At 35.0% G+C, this 23685-nt stretch overlaps 1 protein-coding gene across 10 annotated transcripts in view; it reads left to right on the top strand.

Moving 5' to 3' along the window:
* SLC41A2 (solute carrier family 41 member 2) overlaps positions 1 to 23685 on the top strand; it is a 64165-nt gene that overhangs the window by 21311 nt on the left and 19169 nt on the right. The window contains exons 8-12 of one of the 10 annotated variants that reach the window (XM_063154335.1): positions 54 to 133; positions 9974 to 10105; positions 11029 to 11177; positions 14254 to 14295; positions 15783 to 20583. In XM_063154335.1, coding sequence (XP_063010405.1) covers positions 54 to 133; positions 9974 to 10105; positions 11029 to 11177; positions 14254 to 14295; positions 15783 to 15821 — 442 coding nt within the window. In that variant the 3' untranslated portion in view covers positions 15822 to 20583. The other 9 variants (XR_010027543.1, XR_010027542.1, XM_063154339.1 and 6 more) reach the window with 9 other exon arrangements.

Below are 23685 nucleotides of genomic sequence, written 5' to 3'. Positions count from 1 at the left end.
TTATATTTAATGATCTTGCTTGCCTTATTTTAAATATTGTACTTTCCTTTCAGTATTGGTGGCCTTATTCTGGACACAACAGTATCTGATCCTAACTTGGTTGGAATTGTTGTTTATACCCCGGTAATTAATGGTAAGACTCTGACAGGATTAATTGCTACTATGTATCAATTGATATACCTTGTTTTGAGACTTGTCTATTACAGTATATTTCTCTTGTGCTAATTAATGACTGGAATATTAATTTCAAATTTTGATTTTGATGTCAACAGCTGTTTATTTGAACACCTGAGAAGTGCTTCCTGTTTTCACTACAACCACCGAAACATAATAGAGAATGTGAGAAGTAGAAACCTCAAGTATGCATTAAGAAACTGAAAGTGTAAATATTGAAAGAGTGTATTCAAATATTAAATTATCAAATATTATATTGAAGCAGTTATGTCTTGGAAAATGGAGATTTTTTTTTTATTTCAAAGTGTTTTTTTCCCTGAACATCCAAGACAAATTTTCAAACAATAATTTACTATGCACCTGTAATGTATATAGATGTAAGAACTAAGAAGCATACTTACAGGCAAGTAAATACATTTCTCAAGGTAAATGTGTGCTGTTTCTGGTGATTGGTATGCACTTTTGAGATGAGTAAAGAATGACTTTGTGGAAATTTCATCGTTAAGTGTTCTACCTCCTAAGGATAAGAACAAGCCAAATTTCAGAAGAATAGTTTATATCTTGTTAGGCTGGTGCAGTTTGAAAATTTCTTTCCTAGTATATTACCACAAAGTTGATACCTGTTTGGTTTGCAACAACTATAATCACCAGCTCTGTTTCTACTGTGTTGCTGTCTAGCTGTTCTTTCTCCTTTTTGTGTTTTTTTCATTTGATTTCTTACACTAATTTGCACTTTTATGTGTTGTTATTAAAACCATTTCTCTAGTTACCAAGATGATTCTGTTTTAACTTAAGTTTGCCCTTGCGAGTTTCATACGAATATGTTCTATTCTGTTTCCTAAGCTACAAATTAAATTAATTATGGCCACTTCTTTTCCACCTTGATAATAAGATGTTAATATGGTCGCTGGATTTTAGTTTTGAACCACATTGGCTTGATATAATTAATTTTCCAGACACTGTTAATGGAAATGTAACACTGGACAGTACCTAACATTTTGTAAGCTTTATTGTGGTTGAGAGTTAGTAGATCTATTGCTACAAACATTAAACAAGCTGTTCAGTTAGAGGCTTTGACAGAAGCATGTTATTGGTAAATTCATGTTAGCCCTTGTTTTACAGCTTTCATGTCTTCTGGATGCTTATAAATTGTCTTTTTAATAATTTGCTCTAATTCTTATGCAGGAATATAAATTTCACTGATAAACAGATTCTCTGCATCATCCTTTTTGACCCATTTTAAAGATATATTTTCTGTTTTCTCCACCACAGCCCTCAGGTATTCTCTAACCTCCAAAATAATCAGTTTGCAAAAATGATCACTAATAATTAATGGATTGTTCATTTAGCTTTCTAGATGCAGTAAATCTAACATAACTCCCAGACTCTAGTATTTATTTACTTGTGATCAGGTATCACCATTTTTATGAAGGCAATAGACAAAAGAAACAGACTATTTAAGTCTTCAGCAGAGCATGTGGCTCTGCTCATGCTTGCTCTTCTTTCTCACTAAGGCCCTCTATTTCCTTTCTTCTTACTTTTAATGTGAAACACTTCCATGTTGCAACTTGAGTTCCTTACTAACTGTAAATGAAATTTTACACTGCAGCCATTAGGTTTCCTTATCTGTTCCTTGCCTTTCTATTAATTCAAAATTGTAAATACTTGCATGTAACTTTTGTGTGTTTCCATTTTGATTTCCAGATACCTAAAAGGAAAGGCAGATGTGTTGATCTCCAGCTTTATTTCTGCTTTACACCTGTAACTTTTCTTATAGTAGTCCTTTTTTGGTTAACCCCCTGAATTTGCTTCCTAAGAGAAGAGGATTGTTCTTCTTTCTTTTTAGGCAGGTGTACCCAAACCAGTATTAAGGCAATGCCCATACATGCTTTTGAACTGTCTTTATGGGAAAAGAACTAGCCAAAACCTAGAGCCCTGGAGGTTTAGCTGACAGGTCAAAACATCCTTGAAGAGTTAGGCAGGTGTAAGAGAGGGGAAGCTGAGGCTCCTTCAGCAGACAGGGAGGGAAAGAGTCTTTCCAGGAGGCTGGCATTGCAAGAGGCACGCTTGACTCAGAATTCTAAAGGTAGAGGCATTTCTATTGGAAAATACAGAGAAGATATGTACTTTGTAGAGGATGCAGGGGTTTATGGTACACCTCCTGGAAAAGGAAACTATAGGTAGGTAATTTTTTGGGTTGCTGTTAGATTAGCCTCTCCTGGGTTTCATAATTCTACTTTTGATATTGCTGGTCAGTACAGTGTAGTAAACTGGGGGTAAGGCAGTTCTCCAGTTAAAAAAGTACATCTGTTGACATTCATTTACTGACATGAAAGATGTGTTAGGTCACTTAACAGATGACTTTTAAAATATTAGTGTTGCAGAAAGTTTTCTCTACCTTTCTTGGCCTTGGAATTCTCATTGTAAGCCTAAGTGCTGAAAGAAATTGAGGGTTTCTGTCTTCTATTTTCTTTTACCTTAAAGTTTGTTGCTCCTATGGGACAGAAAACCTGGGGGAAAAAAACATCAGGGAAACCTGAAAGAAATATTCTTTTCTATTGGGAATTTGTCCAGCCAAAATTTGAGGACATTGTAAATTTGTCCAGAATTTCAAGCTGTCACTGTTTCTTCAGGGCCATTTGCTGTATCTTGAACACCTGAACAATATTGACTGCAAAACGCTCAGGTGTTAGATAGGTTTCCTGTGCACCATTAAGTAGGTTTCATTCAAGTCCTGCCTAGATAGTTTGCTTATTCTTAGATGTGAGACAAGTGACTTTAATCATGTCTTACACTGTGGAGCCATAAATATTTTAGAATATTGTAGATATTCAATATTCTAAAGATACTCTGGTCTGAAACTTGAGCAACCTCAAAGTTTCCCACTCCTATTAACAATACCTACAAATATTTGCCCAAAATATTAAAATATTTTTTAAGCAGAAAAGCATTTATAGTCAGCTTTACAACCAGTGGCCAAACATATTTCACAACTGTTTTTTCTATTTTTCTCACTGTTAGACACATGTTTAATTCTGTGGTTGGCTGGGTTAAATTGCATCTCTGCTTTTTGAAAATAAACAAATGATTTTGTTGTTTCAGGCAACTTGCAGAGTATTTGAGATTTAGATGTCTCTTTTATGTACTGAAATTCTGAATAAAATAACTAAGCCCAAGTGTGGCTATGCTTCATTCTGGAGTTGATTTTGAGTTGTGTTTTTTCATGAATTAAAATTTGCAAATCCTTATGGCATCACAGCATGTTGAATTTGGCTCAGGATTTGCAATTTGCAAGTAACTGAGTTCCTTTCGTGCAGAAAAAAAAAGATAATATTACATGCTTCTGAATATGCAACAGAAATGAGCTAAGGTGCAGTTACCAGATAAAGCCACTTTCCTCTCCATTTTTATGTGTTTATACAAAATATTTTGAGATATCTTCTAAGTATTTGCATTTCAGAAGTTACTGGGTAATAACCAACATGTCAGTAGACTTTACCCCATTTTTATGCACCTTAAAGAATGACAATTCTGCAAATTAATTCTTAAAACACCTGAAATTTGGAAATGCTTCATATCAAAAAACTTTCCTTTGCAGGTGGTTTAAAGCAGTACTCTTTAAAGGTAACACAAACCTGTTCTAATATTTTTTAGTCTTTGGCTGTTCATACTTTAAAATTATTTGCTGTCTGGTGGGAATACAGAGCTATCAAGGAATATGAGAAACACATATAGGAAAATTTAATACAAGACTTAGTGAATGCCAGTTGTCTGGGAGGTGAAAATTAAGCTTATAAAATACATTCCCCAAAACATCTCTTTTTTATCTGTTAGTAGGGTAGATTAAATGACAGACTTTCAGGTTTTTCGGAGAGCTTTTACTGTAAATTGTTTTGGAGAATATGGAAAAAAAACCCAAGAAACCATTCTTCCTCCTCAGAAAACCCCGGCTTTTAATAGCTATTTATTTATATTTCTTTTAGTATAATTGTACTTTGATTTTTCCCACAACTGAGTGATGTTTTGATTAGAATATAAGCATTCTCTCAGAGAGCTGAGCATCTGAAATTTGCCTTTGTAAATCACAAGGGAAAACATTAGTGTTACCTGGATGAGAGTAGAGCAATTTGGCTGGGTAAAAATTAATTTTTCTGCATCCTGAGTTGGAAAGAATGTGTTAGTCTCAGAAAGCACCTCTACTGTATGAGAACTGTATAATTCAGTCTTTATTTTGGCGTTAATAAGGAGGAGGGTTTTAATTTTTATTATTTTCTTCTGATGCATTATTGGGTAATAGATTTACTACCTTTTAGTTGCTAATTTGTACATGTAAATCTGCATATACTTTCAGTGTGTGATCTTTCTTTTAAGTCTTGTAAATTTTTTAGAAGATTTCAGTAATCATGGTGTTGTTTTCACAATTCAGTTATATCCAGAGCATTTTCATTTCTTGACATTTTTTATTAGTCATATGAAAGGAATTATTTATGAGTCAAATCAAACTTGGAATGTAATAGTTGCATATATAATAAAGCTTTCTCCTAAAAAAAGTCCATCTAGGTAAAGCTAATATTTTCCATCTGCTTTCCCCCAAACATTTGAAAGTACTAAAACACATGCTTCAAAATAAAATGGAAGATAAATGAAGAAAAGCCCATATGAAGAGGTAGCTAGTTAGGTTTCTAATCTAAGTATTTCACTTGCATAAAACAGGATTTTTAAAAGTTAATGGTAGAGAGGTTGGGGCATTCATCTTGCATTTTCTGAAAAATAAGATGATTATTGCAAAATTTAGAGTTTTCAGTCACCATTGCAACTGAGATTCTTTTTCATCCATTTAATTTCATTTTTGTGATGCAAATGTTGAACTTCAAAAAAGCCTGTTTGGCAAAACTGACTATTTTGAACTGTGGATTGTGCTCAGGAATGTGCAAAAATGAGAATCTTCTAGCCTTCCCTCTCTTAGATAGATTTACAAGAAAGATCAATTTGGGAATTATGTTGGCCTGATTTTCCCCTTATGTAGATATTAATTGATTTTAGGCCCAGTGCACAACCTGTATTATAGCTGCTTGGGAACAACACATTATTCTGTGGCTGATTAATCCCTGTCCATAGAACTGGGTTTCTAAAAGTCTTTAATCTCAGGTTTGCTTTGCCTGTTCTTACACAATTTTTTGTGTGCCTCATCATGCAACTATTTATATTTTCATGAACAGTCATAGCAGTGGTCATTAAAGCTGAGTATGTTCACTTTATCTGGTGCTCTCAATACTTTAATTTGAGGCAGTTTCCTACAGGAATAATTCTTCAATTATATGCATCTAAGGAAATGAACAGAAAAGAATGAAATGGGAACTGACAGGGTTCATATATATAGGTAGTTGAATACTGCTCTGAACATTTTATGTTGCCTGTTGTACAGTTGTCCCTTTGTATTAAACAAGTACCTAAATCATGATTTTTTACTGGTTAATAATAACATGATGCATGGGGTTATTCCTACTCAGATGGAGGACTTTGCACTTCCTTTTGTTGAATTTCAGGAGATTTCTCTTTACCCAGCTCTCCATCCTATCCAGTTCCCTCTGAATGGCAGCACAGCCCTCTGGTTTATCAACTACTCCTTCCAGTATTCCCTGAAAAACCTTACTCTATTTATCCAAAAGTTCAGTGTAAGATCAGAGGGAAAAACCAGCCAAATGCATTACCCAGAGGAGGGGATGATCTCAGACTGAGATCAGCAAGATCCAGCTTCCCTTAACTTCTCTTTTTTTACCTGCACTCAGTTATGAGACACAGATTTGCTTTGAACGATTAAGAGTCATTGATGTAAAGTGCTTTAATGTGGTTTTCTGAATAGCATGATTAGTTCTGTTGTTAGAAAAATTTCTTTTTACTAGATGATGATTAATAGAATTGTGCCCATAGGCCTGTTTGCAAATACATGGTATGGTTTTGGCTCTATTTTCAATATGGTTTCCTGTGCTTGTTAGACAAAAGACCTGTAACAACAATTTTTACAAGAAATATTCTTGCTTAGCCCTTAACTGCCTTAATAAAATGATGAGGTTTTAAATTTCCTTTAAAGTTTTAAGTCAGTGTGACATCCTTTGCACTTTAGCAGACAACATGTCTTTGCTTATTGACAAAGCAGCACTCTCGTATTGAAGTAAAACACATTTGCTCTTCTGAGAGGAATGAAGTAATAATTGCTGGATTTTACTTTTAATATAAATTGTTTCCCCCTATGTTGTAGTATAGTATTTGCTATGGTGGCTGCAGTAGTGTTTTCCAGGAGAAAAATTTCTGGATTAATCAAATGTTGAAGTAAACAGTCCTCATATACATCCACAGAGCTTTTAATAATATGAGCAGCTACTGAGCATGTGACTATTTTATACATTCAGAAGATGCTGAGAAGTTATCAGTTTTGCATATTGACACCTTGCCAACCTATGCAGTTTTATCTGTTTTCTGTTTCTTGCAGAGATCTGATTAATCTGGTGTAGCTGAGATGGTTATTGCACATGCACAGTAGCTGCTGTTACCAAACAAACTGATTATCTCTGTACATATGAAGTGATTCATTCAGCCTTATACGAGTCATTCGGTGACCAGCAGAATAGTGAGACCTGACTCTGTTCTCATTTGTATCCTACGGTTTTTAGACAGTCTTTTCAGCCTGTGGTGCTCCGTATTGTCTCATGTTCCTGACCCACTGCTCACAACATCATCTCCATTTTCTCTCTGCTTTCCACAGCATTGCCATTCATCTTCTGGCTCACTGAGCTGCTGGCTGAGCAAGAGGCATCATGCCTCTCTCCAAGCTGAGTGCTGACTTGCCAGCTGGCCTGCTTACGCTTATGCCATGAACTATATAGCTCATATTACTGTCTTTGTCTCACTGAGGACATGGCTTTGGATCTTTTCTTTTATTCATCTAGTCGCTGTTTTGTTTTTGGTAGATTGTTTAAATATGCCTGGAAGTAGTTACCATGTCTGTCCTTGTGTCATATGTGGTTGAAATTGGCCCAAAAGTTCAAAAACAAGTTTTTAGGAATTGAAATTGAATAGTGAATGAGCAGAACTGAAATACATTGTCACTGCTGCTGTGACCACCATGCATTGTTGGCTGGCTGAGGCTGAGACTATGGATTCTAGAAGCATTTACACTTCACTATACCTGACTATCTTCTGTGAGTTCAAATTATATCACTAATATTAGTGATATAATTTAAAATAATTTTGCTAAACATACAAATATTTCATTTTCATTTAGCTAAAATAGATTGTTCAACTCAGCTGTAATTAGTTACACCTCTTGAAATTACACTCTGCACTGGCTGTTCTGGTTAGCTTGTCAGCTTCCTTTGCAGAGCAGCTATCACCTCTTTTACCTGTATTCCATGGCTGGCCAGTTTCTTTTAGCATCATTTTGATACATGTCAGTAATTTCTTGCTATCTACATGAGCAATAGGGCTTGGGGAATACTTTCTCTAAATGATGGGTATAAAAGTGAAAAGGTTTGTCATTAATAGCTTTCCATCAAAGGATTGACAACCAATCTTACACCTTCTTTCATAGACTTGTCAATGTCTGTTGTCCAGACAGATTTTTTAATCACCATTTCAAGTGAATTTATTTCTATCTTCCTTAATTCTTTTATCTCATTCAGTTTCCTGTATTGTTAACTAGGGAAAAAAAGTCCAGATCACCTGTTATATTTCCGTGTCTGAATTTGTTGAAGCAAATAATTATCAGTCACAAAAGAAGACTACATACATCCTAGAAAATGTTTAAAATCTAGAGAGTTGTGCCAAAGTGGTTTGTAGGTGCATTGCTAAAAACTGAAACCAGCCCTATGTACTTCTGTCTTTTATTTCTTTTTGTAGTGCTATAAGAGAAGCAGATAGTGGCAGAATATTTTACTTTTTTTTTCTTTTAATATTGTTGTGCGTAAATCAATTATTGCACCTGTTAGCCTGATTGTAATTACCCAGATTGCCTTTATGGCCTCACTTTCAGCAGAAACTTTCATATTTTCCAGTCATATGGCACTATCTCCACTTTGTAGCTCTATTAAGAAGAGGTTTTACATGACAGCTTTTTCATAATTCAATCATTGAAGTTATCTGATCCCCTTCCAAATGTAGTATATTGATCCTTAATTTTACTTCTGCCTCTCTTTCTGTATCTTATTCTCCCTAGTCAAAAATATCTAATTTATTATTCTCAATGGAAGGACACATTTTGAGTCCTATTTAGATAAGTTTTAATAATTTTAAATCTCTCCTAATTTAGATAAATTCCTTACTTTGGTACTTTTCTTGTAGTTCATCTGAAGAAAGATCTACTACTGTTTTAATTTTCTTTGCAAACTCTCACTCAGCCTTTTGGTAGTTCTTCATTTATCCCTGTTTCTCCTGACTGGGAACATGCATTTCCTGATTTGTATCTGACATTTTTCTTAAAAGGCCTTTCTTGTTAACTTCAGCCATTTATTATCTTTAACTAGCAGTGAGGCAGGACATCTTTCAGATCTCAGTATTAGATCTCTGTGCTAACCACTCTGTAATCACCAAAAGAATTTGGGAAACAGTACCTTCTGTTCACCAGAAATACTTGTTCTGCAACCAGACAAAGCCCTAAGCATCAGATAAACAAATTAATTCAACTACAATAAACAAGGCCTTTCTCCTTCTGATGTGGGGACAAGATATGCATTACTTCTGCATCTTCTCAGACCAACCCATTGCTATGTAAAGTATCCAAATCAGGGAAAGAAAAAGCATTTGCTTGATATGCAAGTAGACAGCAACAGAGTATAATATTAGGAGGGTTTCATGTTACTGCACTCTGCAGTGTGGATATAACAAGTTGTTTTAGTTTTGTGTTCATTGAAGTAAAAATTCACAGGACGTGAAACAGCCTAGAGTGGAAGGAACCTCGAAATATCATCTGGCTCAACCTTATGTGAGAAAGGCAGCCTGGATGAGATTTTCTGGCACGTGCTCCAGTCACATCTAGAAAATCTCTTGTGAAGTGGACTCCACTATGTCCCTGGGGTGGTTGTTCCATTGAATTTTTCTCACCCTAACAGATTTATTTTTTATATTGAGGTGAATACTCTGCCAGTACAACTTGTACTCGTTGCCCCTTTTCAGAAAGAAACTAGAATCTCTATCCACTACCATTCTTTTAACAATCTGCTCTTCAGACACTCATCTTGCTCTTTCAGCCTGAGTTAAAAGTGGCGGAAGGCTATAGTTACTCATGCTTTGTCTCAGAGGGGAATGAATATATTAACTCTTGAAGCCTTCTCTGGCCCTGTGGTCGTGTGTGTGAAATCTGCATTTATGTTTGTGTTAGTGAGCTTTCATTACTTACCCTGGCCAGAAATACTCCCCTGCGGAGGTAATCCAGCAGTGGCGCAACTATGTCATACTTCTGGTGATCCAAGAGGGGTTTCCAAAGAAGAGGCAGTGATAAAAAAGAGTTTGACCTATGAGAAAGCGTAAGATTGAACCTTTTGGATTTTCTGCACTAGCCATGTTTCAAAACTGATCTTCAAATTCCCAGTGATACATTAAACTGTAGCCCACATTTTTTGGACTGATTTTAATGACTTGCAGCCTGTCTACAACTAATATACATTCTAAAGATATCTTTCATTTTGGCTTTTGTTTGCAAGGTACTGTGATAAACACAGAGGAAGTTGGTAAATGTGCAAAAATATTGCCTGCTAGAGGAAAAAAATACTTGAACATTTTTCATTGGTTTCCCTTTGCATTTCAGGTATTGGTGGCAATCTAGTAGCTATTCAAGCTAGCAGAATTTCTACCTACCTCCATTTACACAGCATTCCTGGAGAGCTGCCAGAGGAGGCCAAGGGTTGCTATTACCCATGCAGAACATACTGTGGTGCAGGTATGTCTGAGTTAAAAACCCTGTCTCACATCTCTTTATCCCTGTGTGCCAAACTGTATCACTAGTGAGAAATGGCAATGAACTGAACTTGCTGTGTGCAATTCAAAGGCTGGGTGAGGCTTGGCAGTTTCATTTACCTGCTGCTGTTTTTGCCTGTGAGAATCACAAAAAACTCCCAGAGGGATGGATTAGCAGAGAGGAGCACAGAGAAGCATGAAGCCCCGGAATAGGCTGATGAGGCAGGACACCGGGATAACCACTCAGAAAGGTTTCAGCCTTCAGCTTTCCTTAGCTTCTCTACCTGCTCCCAAGTTTTGTCTGCCTTCAGAACTTCAAACCAATTTCCTGTTAGGGCCAAACGGACATAATTACTAAGCCAAATCCCTGCTTTCCATTTCCAGTTTGCCATTTTTTCTCTAGATTATTTATTCACAGGTTATTCCTCCCCTGTATTTCCCACTTTCCTAATGATGTAGTAACTGTTGTGAAATGTGATGTGTCACCACCGTGTATTACACTTCCATATTTATTAAATGAATTGAAACAGATGTGAAAGTGGTAAATGTGGGATTACTTTCTAGAAATATAAGGTATTTTTGAGGATGTCTTGAATATGGAGTCCAAAAGATCCTCTTTACTAGTAAGACTTTAGGCAGTCCAAAAATGTAGATGGTATTACATGAGCACAGAATGAAGGCAGTTTGCACCCTTTTCCAGAAGGGCTCTGCTTACCTTTTCTGGAAGACAGTGAAATTCCTCAAGGAGTCTTTTAGTGGAAAATAATGCCTCCTGTTTCACAGCAGCCAATGCTGTGGAATTCCAAAAATGGGAGATTTTATACTGAAATGAATAAAAATCTAATATAGGAGTTGAAGAGCTTAACCAAATGTTGTATTTTTTTATTTTTATTCTTTTTATTGTAGGAGTAAATAACAAATCAGCCCAAGTTCTACTTCTCTTGGTGATTCCTGGACACTTGATTTTCTTGTACACTATCCACTTAATGAAAAGCGGACATACTTCTTTAACCCCCATCTTTATAGCAGTCTATTTGTTGGCTGCTCTGCTGCAGGTAAGAATAAGTACAACTGGCAAATGCTTGTATAAAATCAAGTTCTTGAAGAAAATAATTTTTTTTCTGGTATCTGAAATCTTATGAAGGGTACAAGAAGGTGTGGTTTAATAGAGACTTTCAGCACAGTTCTGGATTAGCTGATTATCTGCACAAATATACAGTTTACACAGGTGTACTGTTGTTGTGAGTGCTCTGCAGAACATACTTGACTGCATTATCTCCTTGTCATGTATTTTTCACCTGCTTTTGGAACCATTGCATCTAAACCCCCATCATTGTAATCAACTAGAGGGGAAATGGAAAGAAGGGAAGGGAAATGGAAAGAAAGAAAGGTAGCATTTATGAATAATGAAAGTCGAGGAAAACTGTTAAAAAAATCTCCTAAAGTGGTTCACATTACTGTTTTAGTTAACATAGTCCAGTAGATGAAAATATTACAGCTTCCTTGGTGTGTTCTTAATATTTATTAGTTTAAATTAATATGACAGCAAACATCGTACAAGAAATTGTAGTTGCATTAATTGTCAAACTTCATTACCTTATTTGGCTGTTTTACCTAATGGTCTGTTCATACCCAGCAAGGGCAGTTCTTGAAAGATGCCTTTTGAAATAGCAATGTCTTAAAGTGAAATGATTTCATTTTGAGAAATCACTAATACAGAATAAAATATTTTATTAAAGTCACACCTAATTTTTAGGTATAACTTGCCTGAATTAACTATTATGTTTCCTTACACCTTAAAACCAAAAAGTGACTGTGTTACACAGTAGAAATGTAATTGCAATATCCATAATTTAAATATATGTGCTACTTAAAAAAATGTGACCAATTAAGTTTTAGAAAACAAACAATGACATTATCAACAGGTCAATACTTAATGAAATGATAATTCTTAATGTTCTGAATTGTCCCATTCTTTTCACACTGCTATCTCAACAAGGACAGGTTTCAAAAACTGTTACAGTTTTACATGGGAATTTTATACCTTTCTGGTAGAACATGACTGATAATGTTTCAACCTTTGCAAGTGAGAGTGTCATACTAAAAGATATAAATTAGTTTTCATTTCCTTCTTATATAATATTCCTAGTTTCCAGCCTTATCACTTGCTTTATAATGTGTTTTCCTGAGGAAATGATGCTATTCCTTTACTCTGTCTGTTCTGTCTGGGTTGGGGCAACAGCCCCTGGTAATGGAAGATTGCAGAGTGATTCCCGTCAGTATTAAACTTCCAAGATTTCCTGTGGGAATCAACCTGAATTCATAAATCCAGTTCACCTGCTCACAAAACTGCAATCACAGCATGTTTAGGGACAATTTCTTCAGCAGCAAGACTTGACAAATGCAGAAATCTCAGGTTTTCACCTGAAAACCTGAGGCATTATGGCAGAACTCTCAAATGACATAGTAATTTAAACCCAGCAGCAGCATGTATACAGGTGTAAAGTTGAATTTTCATTAATTCAGGATCTGATTGGAGTATTCAGATTTTAGTCATGTATGTCTATTGCAGTACATCAGGCCACACCTGATTTTCTTGATTTTTCACCAAGAAAGCAGACATAGAGCTTTTCTCTTTTTTTCCCCTGCTCTCTTTTATGGAATATTTTTTCCTCTCTATCTTCTGTCTTTAGTCATAAAAGGCAATTTGAGATGTATTTACTTGGAAACTGAGTACCAGTATTGCAAACTATAACTTCTCATGGGTCTTGACATATTTACAATTTGAAACCCTTTGGTTTTAAAGACCTGGAAATATTTAATAGATTCCTTTCCCGATTTGGATTATTCTGGCATTTCTCTAGTAGTGATTCTTGTAGTGTTGCATATCTCTAATTAGAGCAGATTTAGTTTTCAGAGAGATGATGCTTGCTTTAACCCTTAAATCTTCATCACAGTTTATTTACCTGTCGATCCGAAGTATTTCCATACTGCAGTTTCATGCTTTTAAGTTTCTCCTGTCTCAAGGAAAGCACTTAAATATTTGTACTCATTCCTCTTCCCTTTTTCAGTGACAACATATATGTGCCTGCAAACAGCAAAAACCAGTTTTCAATCTGCCATTTATTTTGGCGTAACCTAACAGCTACTGATCTTATTTTTCCTGAATTCTTTTATATTTTTGCCCTCTCAGTGAGAGCTTTACCAGTTCCTCTGTAAAACTGAAAAGCCTCACAGCTAAGTATTATTATTTCAATTAACAACAAACTAAATGCATTAACAGTCTTTTGAGCAGTGAGAGATCTGCATTCTCTTTTTAATAATATATTGCACTTTGATTTATTTTCACTTTGCGTGGAAGATACATGAAAATGGATGTCAAAAATTAAAATCCTGCTTACAAGCTGGATATTTTGTGTTTGAGGTGGTAGATGATAATTTAGCAGAATACGGTATTGATATCACTGTTTTGACCTTTGCCATCCCTTACTTGTATTGAGCTGGGGGCCAGAAAGTGTTGCTAAAAATTATTATGGCAATATACCACCTATGTCGGTTTTTCCTCACTATGTTAAAAAATAATGCTAAATTAAAAAATAACAACAGCAATTAAATTAGTTTTCTGTCTTTAAAATTCAAGTGACTATTGTAAGGTGTTAAATTCTTTAATGACATATTTCACAGTGGACTGCAATAGATTGTTAATTGACTTTGATTCTGTTTATTATTTCTGACAGTCCATCTCTGTTTATTTAAAATGGAGAGGAAAGGGCTGGAGAAATGGCAAATGTAGAACTCTAAATGGAATGTTGGAGTAAATGGGAAAAAATCAAGAAAATGTTAATGCAAAGATATTGATTATTCCTTTTATATTTTTCTCTGTCTCTATCAGTTTATGCAATCCTACATTATTTCTACAGTAAAACTGTAACATGTATATGAATTCTATTTTACATTTTAACAAGACTTTTTCAAATTGCCTGTAAACTACACTATCCATCCCAAAGTGATAAAAATGGAATTTATTTGCATTGAAAGCTCTATGCAGCATCACTGAAGTTCCAGTCAGATAGTTTAATTTTCATCCAAATCTGATGAAATTCATCTTTGATTGTTTTTTTCACCACCCAGGCCTACCAGCTTCTTTCATCTCATCTCCCTGCCTGTTCTGAGGTATTCTTAGATATTTTCTCCACAGCATTTCATTTAAATAAGCTATTTATGGGAACTAAATAATTAACATGCATGATGTATTATCAATAGTATAATTCACTTTTTATTGGTTGAAAATATGCCGTGTAATAAAACAAAGTGCAGTTTCCCTGAATAAGCAGTTTTTTTCTAAAAATCATTACATTAAGATATTTTAAGTAATATGAGTAGTCAGAGCTATGATTTGCATTCTTTTTGATTCTCTGTGAATGAAACTGTTCTGGGTTTCCAAGCTTAATAAAAACCAGAAAACATTTTATTTAATTTCATTTTCGTTTTCCTATCCTTAATAATACAGCTGTTTCTAATCTTTAAATAAATATAGATTCTTGAAATGTTCTTCAATTAAATTTATAAATTGATTGTCTTGACATCCAAGGCTGTACTCACTTTAACTTGAGAGGGGCTGGGATTTCACAATTATTTTTCCATAAAGGGGGAAAAACTGCACAATTATTTATATTAATCTGCATTCAGGTAAAACTTTTAGGCGGAAGTCTAAAAGGTTTAGCTCCGTAGTGAAGAGACTTTTCTGTGTTTATGAATGGCAGCACCAGAGGAAAATGCAATGAAAGGCACTATGGGGATTGTATACCCTGTAAGCATGCAGGGTGCTTCATACAATGCACTGTACAGTATCAGGGCAAGCCAATGTGCCTAATCAAAGCCAGTATAATATTATAAAGTGCCGTTGGATTTGGTGAGTGTTCAAGAAGAAAATTCTTTCCTTGAAAGTCTTACAAGAGCAAGCCACAAACATGCACCAGCACACTGCATGCAGTTTTAATATGGCATTTGACTGATGAAGGTTCTATTAACTGGGAAACAGTCCTCCTCTTATTCCTCACAAAGGCACAAGTATTTTTTTTCTGTATGAGGCTGTGCATCAAGTAGAGTTTCATCCCCTGTCTTGTCAGGCTGCAGCAGAAGGAGAGCAGCACTGGAATTGCCAAGCTGTCAGTCCTGGTGCATGGCTCAGGGCGCTCAAAGGCAGCCTCTATTCTGCGTGTTCTCACTGAGCCAGTAAAATGCCCTGTCAGGAATTTTCACACCTACTGACCAAATCTGAACACACAGTTATGTTAAAGTCTCAGGGAATAAACAAACAATAGGAGATTCCCAGAGCTATTACCAAGCAAATAAGTAATTCCAAAATTCTTCTTACCCAGTGAAAGGTCGGATGTGCACAGCTGTGGAGTCACTTTTGCAGTGCTTCAGGGCTGTTTGGGGCAATAGAAAACCAAGAATTCAGCAGTGCTTATAACGATTTCCTGCTTACATAAAAAATGTCTAGGATTTCTCACCAATGTGAGGATTCTAATGATGGTATGGGCCTCTTTAATGTGGAAACATAGCTTGTGGGATATACTGTACATTACAGAGAAAAAAGGAAGGTTGTGTTTATAGACAAAATATTGATGCATTTCAAATATTGCTTTTTCTAACAGGAGAGGTTACTTCCAAAAGATGAAGCGTATAACTGCTAAAGAGACTATATTTCAAGGAAATACGGAAAGCCAAGCCCAAATCTGGACAGTTCTGTATGTTCAGTGCTTTCTCCTTGCAGCATGACAAGCAGACTTGCTAGACTCATTGGGGTCTGACCATGGGTACAACAGCTCCTTCCTTTCCAGCCATGTTGCTGTCTGGGGTAGAAGCCCAGCTCCTACCGAGTCATAGCAGGAATTTGTCATTTTTGCCTCCAGAAGGCTGGGCTCAAAGGGCTTGTGTATGAGCATACCAGAGCACTTACTGGTCTGGGTTACACATGCTGGCGGATAGCTGAGAAACAGCCTGAAATTAGGACTGTTTTGGTGAAACCAGGGTGTCTGTCAAAGCTACAAAGAAATCAAGAGGACAATATGAAAAGCTTATATGAAATATGAAATCCAAAAAAAAAAAGTTCCTTCCCACAAAATTAGGTCAATATAATGAAATTGACTCAGAAACAACTTCAGTTAAAGTGGTTTCTTTTTTTTACTTCAAAGAGGTCTTAGGGTGACATCAGTGTATGCTGTGCTGTCTGGGTACTTGGATACCTTAGAGGAGCTGATGCCACTTACTTACAACAGAAACAACAGTAACAAGAAAAAGCTTGCTGTTCAGTGGTTTCTTTGCAGCCAGGCATTAAAGGAAATCTCTGCATGTTTGGAGGAAACAGTGACTTGTCCCCTCTGGACATGACACATGCCAGATACTCTACCAGAGAAAATCATACAGAAAAATGTATTTTGAAAAATGTGTGTTGTTCCTAGTCTGAGAGTTCACTGACAACAAATTTCTGGCTGTAGAAATGGAAACTCAGAGAGTTCAGTGTAGATCTACTACAAGCACTTTACAGTTACTACTTCATCAAAAGCCATTTAAAATTGGAGACATGTCATGCATAATTTGAAAATGAACTTCATGAACGGTCAAAGCCACTGGAAGACCTAAATCATAACTCTGGTGAGAACGACAGTCAGAACACTGTAGTCTTTAGAGATTCTTAAATGGGATTTTTTAGTCATAATTAAAATATCAAATAAATAAACTTACATTTGAATTTCATAGATTTGTAAGTTCTTAGCCAGTAATTGCCGGATCTTTTCATAGTGAAGTTATGGATAAATTTTAATTCAGTATAATTTTGAAAGTAAAGGAGACTTAAAACACATTTGAAAAAGATTATCTCAGTTTATTTACATCTGTGTTTCCTGTCTAAGGTAATAGAATGCGACTATTTTGTAATGCATCTTCAGATGGAAAAAATTTAAGGTGGAATCATCAGTAATAGCAACAGGCAGTTTAACAGTTTAATTTTCCAGCTTGGTGTTGCAATTCACTTATCACAGTAAATAATAAAATTGAACAATGCTATGCTGTTTTACAAATATTCTTCATTTGAATATTATACTTTTATCACTGTGAATTTGACGTGCATTCACGTGCATCCAATTTGACATGTCCACATGACAAATTGACATTACAGATGAAAGAAACAATAAAAATATGGTAGCATCCTGCAACTTATTAATAAGGCTGTAGGAAGCCTAGGCAGTATTAAGAATGTTTGGAAGGAGTTATGTATTTTTATTTTAAATAATAGAATTTTTGTCTTTTCCCATTTTAGGAATCATAAGAAATTATTTTCATGAGAAAATACAGATGTACTACATGAAAAAGATCAAAAATAACTTTTCTTCACCTAACTTTCCGTGTTATTTATATCTAAAGACCTTGAAAGAATGAAAGTAAATTTAGTATACAATAACAAAGGAAAAAAAAAAACTGCTTTGTAGTGTGTTATGTTCCCATTTCTAGTCTTGCAGTCATAAGATTTGAACTTTCAAAATAGTAAAGCTCACTCATATTTAAGTATTCATGTTATTTCACTTCCAATCTGAAATTCATGATTTGAGTCAGAAAGTTCAGTATCAAGAATTACTCTCAATTTCCATCCTTTGTTGTACCAAATAATGTGAGTACTTATATTCCTTATTTTTAGATTCTTCATCTTTAGGATTTTTCAAGATTTTCCCCTCCCTCCTACTCTAATTTCTGTATTCTGCTTCTTCTGAGGACTTTTTTTGACAGTGAGACCGAAGGGTGATTTTTAGAAATGCAGTCTAAGTCTGATCATGCCTTTAGTTTCATTTTTCTCTCTTTTGATTGTGATTTTTTCCCCTGTAATAACGATAATAATATAGCATGATTTTCCTTTTAAAACATCTGGAATTTTACTAGTATTTTTGCAATCCTGTCTCTGGACCCTTTTTTTCCCTGATCAGTGACTGTTGAGTGTCTTTTCTTTTCTTAGCCAGATCTTTTTATATAGATAGATATTTGGTTATTTTTTCCCTTTCTTAAAGCCTGCAGTTATTTCATCCTTCAGAATGGAAGAATTCCTAGAGCTTTTTTTCATAATTCTACTACTACTCATCTCCCTTTTTGCAGAAAACTCTATATTAAATAATTTCTATGCTAAATAATTTCAGCTCATATCTTGAACAGTGCTGCATATATTTACAAGTTTTCCTACTAATTTTCTACAGCATTTCATTCTAAACATCAAATTTTTGTACTGTATTATTAGGCTTTTCTGTGATGTTCATCCCTTGTTTTTTTCCCCTCAAAACCAGCTGGTTTACCATTGGGAGAAGTAAGGCTTTCTTCTTCATAGCATGGCTGCAGGGCAGAAATGCAGTGTTTGTACTGCTGTGCCATCTGCGTCAATTTACTGACAGAAGTATCTGTCACTGATAAATAAAAAATCTCACAAAATGTGAAGTGTCATCTTGCAATGTCTCTTTTACAACGTTTTTTTTTAATCTGTCAGATCTTTATGAGTCACTTATCACTTTGAATTCAAAACTCTTTCAAAAATTCAGCAAACTCATAGTAGAGTGCCTATTTTCTATTTTTCCCTTTATTTTATTTTTCCCCCAAAATAATAATTTGATTGATGACTTCGATTGCCTTGTCTTAACAGTGATGAGAAGCAAAATCTTCTTGAAGTCTTAGTCACATCAATTCCATCTTGCACTAAATACTAATGTGAACAAATAAGTAACCATTTCCAAAGACTGAGCCAAATAATTCTTAAATGTATGTGAGTTTTCTAGCCATGCAAATGCATGATGAATGATCGCATCATTCCTTCACCAAAATAAGTGAAGGCTGGAACTGGAGTCTCATAACTTAATCTGTGGGCACAAAGTCCTGATTGCCATCACATACTGTTACAAGCACCAGTTAATATAATCTGCTATAAATTTTTCTTATGACTTACAAAATGCAGACTTGTTATAATTTGCATTATTTGTTGTGCACCTGTACATTAACACAGCAAAAAAAATTATTTGGGAAGGTTCACTGAGTTTCCAAACTGCCCCCTTAACACTGTAGTCTAATTTCAGGATGGAAAACATAGCCAACTGAAAGGTTTTCATGTTGTGATTTTTAAGAGTCAAAAGTGAATACTGTCATCTGAAATGGAGTGTATGTGTTATGTCTAATTGGTTGTGTTATATAAAGGCAGTGTATATTTTTCTTGGAATGGGTGCTCCCATCTTCCAATGGAACATGTGTAATCATTGTGGATGTGGGGCACTGCAGCATCCTCTGAGCACATCCTGCAGGAGATGGGAATGTGCAGGATCTTTTATAAACAGGCCTCTTTTTGCCTCTGTAAGAAGAAGGAGCTGACTCAAGGAATCTGATCGTCTTCCAAAGAAAACATCTGTTTTAAATATATTTGTTTGGATTCCAGTCAGCGCACCTAGGACTTGCATAATTAGCTTAGACTACACAGTTCCCTTTTCAAAAGTTACGTTTATATAAATAAGCCATGCATTTTTCATTAAGCAAATACTCTTCCTTTCTCCCTTTTTTTATTTTTTTTTAATTATAAATTCAGGCTTGTATTTTAACATACAGTTTTGCAAAGCAAGGATTAATTGAGAAACTTTTTCAACACAATTATTTGTATGATATTCATTTTGCTGTACTTATGGTGGAGAAGTGTCTTTCAGCTATATGAGTGTATGCATTTATAAGCATGCTTTTGATGCTGATAATTGATTATTTAGTAAATAAAATATTGTCATACTTTTTACTACTTTTGATACCTACATTATTTTAAATGTAGATACTAGAGTTTTGAAAAATTAATTATGGTAGTACATGTCTTAAGTTTACCCTTCTTAAAGATCTGATTAACTAAAAATACCTAAAATACAGAATTTATTTCAACTTAAGCATCTCCTTAGAGGCTACAAGAAGAAATGAAACTCAGTGGCCCTTTCTCCATTCATCTTGTGCCATTCCGCGCCACATGATTCCACTGAACCAGAATCCCCTATCATACAGCTGTGCAACATTAAAAGGATTCTTTTCTAAAATTGGGTTAATCATTATGCATATCTTTCATATGAAGATCAAGCCCCTCAAATGTTCAGACATTCACAGATGGGAATTAAACCTTTTACTTTGGGAAAAATTCAGCCTGGAGTGACAATTTCATTGCAGGTGTGCCTTATTGCAGAAGGGCTGAAGGTGTTTTTCAGCCATAAAAGTAGATTCTAGGCCATTTTTTGCAGTTCACATAACCCAGGTGAAACTTGTTAATTTTACCTGTTATTCTTTACATCACATCTGATTTCAGTACTAGACCTGTCCAAACAGGAATTATGCCTGGGTTGAGTGTGTTCATGTGGGGCAACATGATTTGGTTCTGAATTATCTCAAAGCCGTACTTATTTTCTCTCTCTACAGACTGATGTGTTATAAGAGAAATGCAGTTGTGTGTTTGGTGGAACTTTTTTGGCTTTTCCTGCCATTTTCAGAAGTCCTCAAGCATAGTCTGGGTAAAAAATGCTTTCAGTAGTTCTGTATGTTCCTTCCAGCAATGCCTGTGATTGAGAGAAATTGTCTAAGACTCCTTCTCCCTGGCTGTGCAGCACTTTAATTATCTGGAATTAATTCATATTAATTATTTGTATTTTTGAAAAGCAATGGTATGCAACACTTTGGTCTAGTATGGAGACAATAATGATGGCTATTGACTTCCTTTTGATGTAACTTACAGGATAATAATACAGATTTTATTTGTTTGATGTTGTGTAGGTGTTTACTTTGTTGTGGATTGCTGACTGGATGGTGCACCACTTCTGGAAAAAAGGAAAAGACCCCGATAGTTTTTCTATCCCTTATCTTACTGCACTGGGAGATCTGCTTGGAACTGCCTTATTAGCTATAGGTTTTCATTTTCTGTGGCTCATAGGTGACAGAGATGGTGATGTTGGTGACTAATTATTCCAATGGATGCAGTGACTTTTCCTGGAATATTGACAAGACTGCTCACTCCACTTGAGGGTCCTCAAAGTCTTTGTTCCTTTTGGTCTAAGTAAATCCAGTTGACACAGACATAAAACAGCCTTAATTATTATAGTTTGGTTTGCTTTTAAAAACTTGGATGGAACTACTACTTGGATGGAGTACATGAGAGCTTTTTTCTGAAACCAAGGTGGATTGGAGTAGCTGAAGATATCTGAGTAGACACAATAAAGAGCAGATGAATCCTTCATCAAGTTTTAAGTTGCCTAAAGAGTTGATGATACGTTCTTACCTTGCAATTTCAGTGTTGCAGCTCTTTGACCGTTGTAGACTTGACACCAATAATGACTGTTATTGTCCACACATTTTGTCACAGGCTTTATTTTCTGTAGAAGAATATGACTATCAGCGTTTATGAAATTAGACACTTGGAAAGTGTCTGCAGGACTCAGCCTGTTTTCTTTGTGCTAAAATGAGCAACCTAATTATTTTCCTGTTGGGATTTATTAGAACAAAAATAGAAAAGGCAAATAATAATGTGACACTGTGATCTGGTCACTATTAATGGGTGAATGGTTAAAACTCCTTGTGTTGAAAAGTGTATGTTCATTTAGCAACTGAAAAGATGTTTAACTAACTGATATTAATGGTGTTGTGATGGCCAGTATCCTGATTTTAATGAAGTATTTAGAGGTGTTTATTTAACTGTATATACTGATCCCTGCTTAAACTTGCAGTATAAAAGATGAAGTTTCTTTTATAGGCCCTTAGGAAGTTACACGTCAAAGTCCAGACCTATGTCATCAATTTCTGAGTAGAAATCTCTGCTTTCAAGCCGTGCAAATAATACGGTCAATAAGGAAATTTATGGCTTCTCAATGATTTCTCTTATTTTTAGACCTGAATATTTCAAATAATACATTGATCATGAGGACTCTGGTTGCCATATCGGAAAAAAGGTACTAATTACTCTATTTTAAAATCTACTGGGAGTTACTCACAGCATAAGTTTTAGAAGACTACTGCACACATCCAAAATGCATAATGAAATAAACAAATTGTATTTTAACTGTTGTGATTGAAAGTTTTAAATTTTGAGATTTAAATAAGACAACTGAATCCATATATCAGCATATAGTTTAATCTTGTAAACATTAGTCATCTGCTTTATGTATACAAATGCTTTTTAATTTGATGGATCTACTCAGATGAGTAGATTACATGGATAAATGCTAATGGGACTTCTATATGTGTTGCTCACCTTCAACTCTTTGGAAGTTCAAAGTATTTGCAATCTTGAAAATTAAACCATCTATTCAGTGCCTACAGATGGCTTTAGATGCCTGAATTTTAGCTCCCTCATTTAAATATTTTTATTTAAGCATTTTCTTACTGTTATTATAATATAGTTGTTTGAATGAATCATATGTATTATGTCTTTTATTATGTGAGAGAAAGATGAACTCTTTCTAACTTCAGGTTCTCTGACTTTTTTTAAATTTGTATTAATGTTATTTAAAATAGTTTCTTGTATGTAGCACTGCAGGAAATATTATTAAAATGTTTAAAATGGAATAGAAGAAACTCAATTTTTTCAAACAATGGTTAATTATTTTTGATACAGCCATAGACGCAAATTTTTGTATTTGTTAAAACTGCCATCTGAATCAACTCAACTGACATTTCATGCACTTATTGTAGTTACTGGACTTTAGGGTAATTTTTAAATGAATTGTAGGATTCTTAAAAATTAAAATTTCTTGAGATACATGTGATCTCATCCAATGCATGAGGGAGTTGTAGTATGGCAGTATCCTTAGTGATTAGTATCCTAAATATTTCCCCAGTAAATAAGCAACTGTTGGTACAGTGACTGTTTAGATCATCAAAGTGGGAAAGAAATGTTACATGAGTAAAATTAAGTAAAATTTGAAAAACGGAAGTGTATTGCCAGACTGAAATTATCTGGTCTTGAAAACAATAAGTGATGGGGAAGTATAATGGAAAAATGTGTTAGTTCAAAAAAGGGTTGAGAGAGCATTGCATGGTTGAGAGAGCAAAACCCATTTTGTGGGGAAGAAAAAGGTGCAGACTTTCACAAAGCATTCATTATTAGAGGCAAGAGCAAACAGAAGGAAGTTATTTGGAGAAAAGAATCAAAAGGAACAGCCAAACGTGTTTCTCAGGAAGGGAAGAAAAATATAACTTGTGTTGAAAGGATTTAGGGAAGAGGTATAAAAAGAGATACTTTAGGAGGGGTGGAAGTGAGGGAGAAAAAAAGAATGCTCTTACATATGATTAAAGAGGAACTTTGTGAGGAAAGAAGTGCAACACTGATAAAACAGGAAAAACCTTGATGTCCAGAAAACCAAGGAATAAATAATCTATGATGTCCAAGGGGTTTGATTCCTATATGAAAGGAGCATTTTAGGGATTTAGAGGCTTCACAAAGTCTGCTACCTTGTGTTAAGAAGGCAAACAACTCTTACCACATTTCATGTATTCCAGCTGTGAGGATAATATGGGAGGTGGCAC

The sequence above is a fragment of the Melospiza melodia genome, chromosome 4 (assembly GCF_035770615.1).
Source record: "Melospiza melodia melodia isolate bMelMel2 chromosome 4, bMelMel2.pri, whole genome shotgun sequence".
NCBI lineage: Eukaryota > Metazoa > Chordata > Aves > Passeriformes > Passerellidae > Melospiza > Melospiza melodia.
The sequence above is the reverse complement of the archived record's forward strand: the minus strand, read 5'-3'. Positions and strand labels throughout refer to the sequence as shown.